Source organism: Pristiophorus japonicus, chromosome 6, assembly GCF_044704955.1.
Source record: "Pristiophorus japonicus isolate sPriJap1 chromosome 6, sPriJap1.hap1, whole genome shotgun sequence".
Lineage (NCBI taxonomy): Eukaryota > Metazoa > Chordata > Chondrichthyes > Pristiophoridae > Pristiophorus > Pristiophorus japonicus.
This window is the reverse complement of record NC_091982.1, coordinates 8,559,371-8,566,865: the sequence shown is the minus strand read 5'-3', so window position 1 is coordinate 8,566,865 and position 7,495 is coordinate 8,559,371. Positions and strand designations below refer to the sequence as shown.

Here is a 7,495-nt window from a genome sequence, read left to right as displayed (position 1 = left end):
GGGGGAGGGAGGAGGGAAGAGGGAGGGAGGGAGGGGGAAGAGGAGGGAGGGAAGAGGAGGGAGAGGGAGGGAAGAGGGAAGAGGGAAGAGGGAAGAGGGAAGAGGGAAGAGGGAAGAGGGAAGAGGGAAGAGGGGGGAATACTCAATGTAAAAAAAAAAAAAGAGTAACATTGGAAGCAAAAATTGGTTATGGCATCCTACACTCAACCTTCCCACAGTATGCACAACGTGAGCACCAGACACGAGGACAGAACCCAAGGAGATCTGCCCAGCACCGATCCACGACAATGATCAATTTAAACCTAAAGCTGAATTTTTTCACCGCTGCTTTGCCGATGATTGGCCTGTGATCTTGGACAACAGCAGCACATGCACCTCGAGGGTACAGTAGTTATGTTACAGGACTCGCACTCCACATGCCTGGACTAATAATCCAGAGAATCACACCATGGCAGTTTGAGACTTTGAATTCAGTTTTTTTTTTAAGAAGCAATTCTGGAAATTAAAAAAAAAATAAACTGGTCGCAGTAAAAGTGACCACAAAGCTGTCAAATTGTCATAAAAGCCCAATTGGTTTACCAACGTCCTATAGGGAAGGAAACCTGCCGTCCTTACCCTGGTCTGGCTTGTATGTGACTCCTGACCCAGAGCAATGCGGTGGACTCTTTGACTGTGCTTTTCGTAGGGCAAATGACTTACCGCTTGTTCTTGATTTAACCTTTCCCATATAAATGTGGGAAGACCTATAAAAAAGTTCTTCCAGTTACCAACACTGGATCCTTAAGTATTTTTAGTCGGGACAAAGCTCGACAAAACTGAATTCAAAGTCTCAAACTGCCAATCATCGGCAAAGCAGCGGTGAAAAAATTCAGTTTTAGGTTTAAATTGATCATTGTCGTGGATTGGTGCTGGGCAGATCTCCTTGGGTTCTGTCCTCGTGTCTGGTGCTCACATTGTGCATACTGTGGGAAGGTTGAGTGTAGGATGCCATAACCAATTTTTGCTTCCAATGTTACTCTCTTTTTATACACTGAGTATTCGCACAACTTCAAAGGTCTTGCCGTCAGTTTTTAAATTAAAATTTTTTTATTTCTTTGGATGAGACGTTAAACCGAGGCCCCGCCTGCTCAGAATCAGGGTCTGATAGTCAGAGAGGGAGCACAAAAGTACACTTCTCCCAGACTGTATATCTAGGTAGGGAGGGGCGAGGCCATGGAGGGATTTGAAAACATGGATGAGAATTTTTAAAATCAAGGCGTTGCTAAACTGGGTGCCAATACAAGTCAACATTCCCCACCAAATATGATGACCCCCCCCCCTCCCCCCCAATCCTTGGCCCCCTCCCACGATTCGCAGTCTGCGGGCAGAAATCAGAGGCCATACATTCAAATTAGGCCCAGCCATTAAATTGTGAGGGCCTGCGGGTTTTCTATCTGCCTTGAAGTCCCCTCCCTCCCACTGCCTATCTGGGGGAAATTCCAGCCAATGGCTTAGATCTTTCCATTATTTAATTGGAGGAAACTTCTGCTCATCCAGTACTGGATGTCGGACAAGCAGTCTGACAATTTAGAGAAGTGATGGTGAGGTAGAGCTGGGTGCCATCAATGTACATTCTCCCAATAAAACGCATCCGCTCACCTGTATCTGAGAGGCATGCAGATCCATAGTGATGATGTGATCCGCCCCAGCCACAGACAGCATGTTAGCAACTAATTTTGCTGAAATAGGAGCTCGACTCTGAAAATAAGACCAATTCAGCATTATAATCCAATCTCTGAAGATGGTACACATACATTGTTGAGAGTTGATTTAAAACAAGTGTTTTAAGCTTTCTAGAATTTTTTTTGGCACTTACTGCATAAAGTACATTTCATTGCAGTATTTTCAGGAAGATTTTCTTCACAGAGGCGGCAGTTATAAATAACTGATTTTAGTCTTCTACTCGGCTCTAGAAATGTCATTATTGGTAATATTACATTGATTAGAAACTCACTGAAATGTGCCATTAGTGAATTGTTGGTCAAAAAACTGGAAGGATTACTGCAGAAAGGAATAGCCATCTTTCTTGTCCCCTCTGCAGCCTTGGACATGGTCAACCTCCCTCCAATGCCTCTCTTTTGTTGTACAGCTCAATAGGACAAACTGTGCTTGGTTCCATTCTTACCCATCCAATCATAGCCAGAGCATCACCACCAATGGCTTCTCCTCACCCTGCATGGTAACTTTGACCCTGCCACAAACTCCATACCTTTGCTGATTCCATCTCCCTCACTGATCTTTGACTCTGATTGAACCAGACATTTAGCAATCTCGGCGTCCTATTCCACAAAGCTGAACTTCCAACCCTAAATATTCTCCCATCACAATGACTGTCTGCTTCCATTCAGCCCTTCTGCTGCAGAAACTATCACCGTCAGACTGAACTATTCCAATACTCTCCTACCCAGCCTCCCACCCTCCACAAACTTTGGCTCACCCTGAACTCTGCTGCCTGCATCAAGATCATGGTCACCCATTACACCTGTCCTTGCTGACTCTACATTGCCTCCATTCTCCCCCCCACCCCCCCAACACCTCCAATTTAAAATTCTCATACTCGCTCCTCCCAATCTCTGTAATTGCCTCGTGTACTTCCCCTCTCTTCACCCTACTATTGCCGAAAGTGCCTTCCGTTGTCTAGGCCCCATGCTCTGGAATTCCCTCCTTAAACCCCCCAGTGCTCCAGCTCCCACTCATTCTTTAAAACCCACCTCTGACCAAGCTTTTGGTCATTACTAATATCTCCTCCTTTGGCTTGGCATGGCATCCATTTTTGTCTGACTATCGTAGAAAAACCCCTCAATAGCATAAAGGTGCTATATAAATGTAAGTTGTTGTGATTGGTGAATGAATGGTATTTCGTGGAATATTAAAATCTGTAATGCCATATACTACATCAATCAACTCTGCTAATACTAAATAATCTTTTCACATGGACTGACAGGATATTTAATCAGAATACTGCTCCTACCTTGTCCTTCTTGTCTTGCCTGGCATAAGGGAAACAGGGGATGACAGCCGTGACGCGGCAGGCTGAAGCAATCTTGCAAGCATTGATCATGATGAGTAACTCCATCAGATTGTCATTGATTTCTCCACAGCCACTCTGTACAATGTAAACATCTTCACCTCGAACACTCTCGCCAATCTCCACACTTTGGGGCGGGGAAGGGAAGGCAGAAAAAGAGAGAGAGAGAGAGAAAGAGAGAAGGAAAAGAAACAGTGAACTTTTCTTTTGCTTATACAGAGGAAAGTGCATCAGACAGCAAGCGGCATACATGAAACACTGGGCAGCACTAATGTTGGTACACTATGGGGGGAGGCGAAAGAGAAACTAATCAACCAGGTCAAGAGAGTGTCCAACTGGAAGCCCCCAAACCACCCGCACCCTCAAGTCCAAGAGAGCACATCTCGCACATAATTGGTGTAGCAATCCATCACCACATTTAGCTGGACCACATCAAGCTCTACCAGACTTCACTCTACTCTGCCAAAACCACCCATCACTCTTATGCCACTATTGTAACCTAGTCCTGAACCCCCACCTATCTCTAGTTTCTCTCCCCATAGCCTCTGTGTATACATGTATCCTTGAGGCTCACCGTCTACTCCCTTGAGCCCATGCATACTGAACTGCTAGCCACCCTTCTTGGACCCATGCTAACTAGCATTGTGATTGCTTTTATCCTCTCCTGCCCCAGGTACTGTATCTTTAAAAAAAAAAATCAAACCCCTCCCCGACAACTAGCACTCTATCTCAACATAAAATGTGCATTTATCTAGTGTCTTTAATGTAGAAAGGTGAGTCAGAGGTATATTCAGATAAAAATGGACAATCTAAAAATACATTTGTTCAAGTATATTAACTTGTACAAATTCATTGCTGTGGACTAAAATAGTACCAGTAAACAAATTTCTATTGCAAATACCATGCTTACTATTCAATTTAATGATTTAACAGTTACTTAAAAGTTTAATTTGGAAGTAAGTACAACACACTTACACCTATTCATAACAGTAGTGAAATCTAACCATATTTACTGTAGTTGATTCAATTATATCTTGACGTGCAACATAATATGTAATTATAACGACACATTTTTCTATAATTTGGCCAATTGAGTAATATGATAATGCAGGAGGTTCATTAATCAGTTGAAGAACTCACTCATTATTTTCTAATCAAACACTCCTTATCCTTTTAGTTAATCTTTACAAACTGTTCCGCTGCTCTACATTTTTGCCAATTTTGTGTTGTGGGTTATATCAATATTGTCAGGCTTAAAAAAACTACAGGTAGCAAAGTAAGGCAACGTGCTTCACTTCAGATTTCCTCTCCAGTCGGCTCTCCAGAGTCTCGGCGCATGCGCAGTCTCAAAACTGTCTTCAGGCTCTCCAGTAGCTCCACTACCTGACAGAGCTAGCTGACTCCTGAAGGACATGGCTACCAGTCTGGGCCTGCGGCAGGCAGCGAGAACCAAAGGGGAAAAAACTACTTGACCTCGTCCTCGCCAATCTACCCATCACACATGCATCTATTGGTAGGAGTGAACACCGCATAGTCCCTATGGAGATGAAGTCCCATCTCCACACTCCATTGAGTTGTGTAGCACTACTACCATGGATAGATAGAGCTAAGCAATCGCACAACCAATGGATCAGATCAAAGCTCTGCAGTCCTGCCATATCCAGTCATGAATAGTGGAGGACAATTAAACAACGAACGGGAGGAGGAGGTTGCTCCATGAATATCCCCAGCCTCAATGATGGTGGAGCCCAGCAAGCAAATGAAAAAGACAAGGCTGAAGCATTTGTAACCATCGACAGCTGGAAGTGCTCAGTGGATGATCCATCTTGGCCTAATATTGAAGTCCCCACCATCACAGATACCAGTCTTCAGCCAATTCCATTCACTCCACGTGATATCGAGAGAGGCTGAGCACACTGAATACAGCCCCGACAACATCAGTGCTGGAGACTTATGCTCCAGAACTAGCCACACCTCTAGCCCTGCTGTTCCAGTACAGCTACAACACGGGCATCTACCTGCTCACCAATGCTCAGTTTGGGCTCGCCAGGATCACTTGGCTCCAGACCTCATTACAGCCTTGGTCCAAACATGGTCCAGAACTTAAAGAAGGGTAACTTTGAAGGTATGAGGCGTGAATTGGCTAGGATTGATTGGCGAATGATACTTAAGGGGTTGACTGTGGATGGGCAATGGCAGACATTTAGAGACCACATGGATGAACTACAACAATTGTACATTCCTGTCTGTCGTAAAAATAAGAGAAGGTGGATCAACCGTGGCTATCAAGGGAAATCAGGGATAGTATTAAAGCCAAGGAAGTGGCATACAAATTGGCCAGAAATAGCAGTGAACACGGAGACTGGGAGAAATTTAGAACTCAGCAGAGGAGGACAAAGGGTTTGATAAAGGCAGGGAAAATGGAGTACGAGAAGAAGCTTGCAGGGAACATTAAGACGGATTGCAAAAGTTTCTATAGATATGTAAAGAGAAAAAGGTTAGTAAAGGCAAACGTAGGTCCCCTGCAGTCAGAATCAGGGGAAGTCATAATGGGGAACAAAGAAATGGCGCACCAACTGAACAAGTACTTTGGTTCGGTATTCACTAAGGACACTAACAACCTTCCGGATATAAGAGGGGTCAGAGGGTCTAAATAAGGAGGAGGAACTGAGGGAAATCCTTATTAGTCGGGAAATTGTGTTGAGGAAATTGATGGGATTGAAGGCCGATAAATCCCCAGGGCCTGATGGACTGCATCCCAGAGTACTTAAGGAGGTGGCCTTGGAAATAGCGGATGCATTGACAGTCATTTTCCAACATTCCATTGACTCTGGATCAGTTCCTATGGAGTGGAGGGTAGCCAATGTAACCCCACTTTTTAAAAAAGGAGGGAGAGAAAAAACAGGAAATTATAGACCAACAGGAAATTATAGACCGGTCAGCCTGACATCGGTAGTGGGTAAAATGATGGAATCAATTATTAAGGATGTCATAGCAGCGCATTTGGAAAGAGATGACATGATAGGTCCAAGTCAGCATGGATTTGTGAAAGGGAAATCATGCTTGACAAATCTTCTAGAATTTTTTGAGGATGTTTCCAGTAGAGTGGACAAGGGAGAACCAGTTGATATGGTATATTTGGACTTTCAGAAGGCTTTCGACAAGGTCCCACACAAGAGATTAATGTGCAAAGTTAAAGCACATGGGATTGGGGATAGTGTGCTGACATGGATTGAGAACTGGTTGTCAAACAGGAAGCAAAGAGTAGGAGTAAATGGGTACTTTTCAGAATGGCAGGCGGTGACTAGTGGGGTACCGCAAGGTTCTGTGCTGGGGCCCCAGCTGTTTACACTGTACATTAATGATTTAGACGAAGGGAATAAATGTAGTATCTCTAAATTTGCGGATGACACTAAGTTAGGTGGCAGTGTGAGCTGCGAGGAGGATGCTATGAGGCTGCAGAGCGACTTGGATAGGTTAGGTGAGTGGGCAAATGCATGGCAGATGAAGTATAATGTGAATAAATGTGAGGTTATCCACTTTGGTGGTAAAAACAGAGAGACAGACTATTATCTGAATGGTGACAGATTAGGAAAAGGGCAGGTGCAACGAGACCTGGGTGTCATGGTACATCAGGCGGTTAAGAAAGCAAATGGCATGTTGGCCTTCATAGCGAGGGGATTTGAGTACAGGGGCAGGAAGGTGTTGCTACAGTTGTACAGGGCATTGGTGAGGCCACACCTGGAGTATTGTGTACAGTTTTGGTCTCCTAACCTGAGGAAGGACATTCTTGCTATTGAGGGAGTGCAGCGAAGGTTCACGGGATGGCGGGACTGACCTATCAAGAAAGACTGGATCAACTGGGCTAGTATTCACTGGAGTTCAGAAGAATGAGAGGGGACCTCATAGAAACGTTTAAAATTATGATGGGTTTAGACAGATTAGATGCAGGAAGAATGTTCCCAATGTTGGGGAAGTCCAGAACCAGGGGTCACAGTCTAAGGATAAGGGCTAAGCCATTTAGGACCGAGTTGAGGAGGAACTTCTTCACCCAGAGAGTGGTGAACCTGTGGAATTCTCTACCACAGAAAGTTGTTGAGGCCATTTCACTAAATATATTCAAAAAAGAGTTAGATGTAGTCCTACTAAGGGGATCAAGGGGTATGGTGAGAAAGCAGGAATAGGGTACTGAAGTTGCATGTTCAGCCATGAACTCATTGAATGGCGGTGCAGGCTAGAAGGGCCGAATGGCCTACTCCTGCACCTATTTTCTATGTTTCTATGGACAAAAGAGCTGAATTCCAGGAGGTGAAGCTCTGACATCAAGGCAGCATTTGACAGATTGTAGCATCAAGGAGCTCCAGTTAAGTAGATGGGAACCAGGGGAAAAAAACTCCACTGGCTGGAGTCATACCTAGCACAAAGGAA

The 7,495-nt window shown here is 44.4% G+C and overlaps 1 protein-coding gene across 1 annotated transcript in view; it reads right to left on the bottom strand.

Annotated features, from left to right (window-relative positions):
- Window positions 1–7,495, bottom strand: part of prps1b (phosphoribosyl pyrophosphate synthetase 1B) — a 63,677-nt gene that overhangs the window by 21,137 nt on the left and 35,045 nt on the right. Inside the window, exons 2-3 of the mRNA XM_070882582.1 lie at window positions 3,011–3,194; window positions 1,639–1,737 (exon numbers count right to left, since the gene is read on the bottom strand). Coding sequence (XP_070738683.1) covers window positions 1,639–1,737; window positions 3,011–3,194 — 283 coding nt within the window. The remainder of the gene's footprint in view (window positions 1–1,638; window positions 1,738–3,010; window positions 3,195–7,495) is intronic.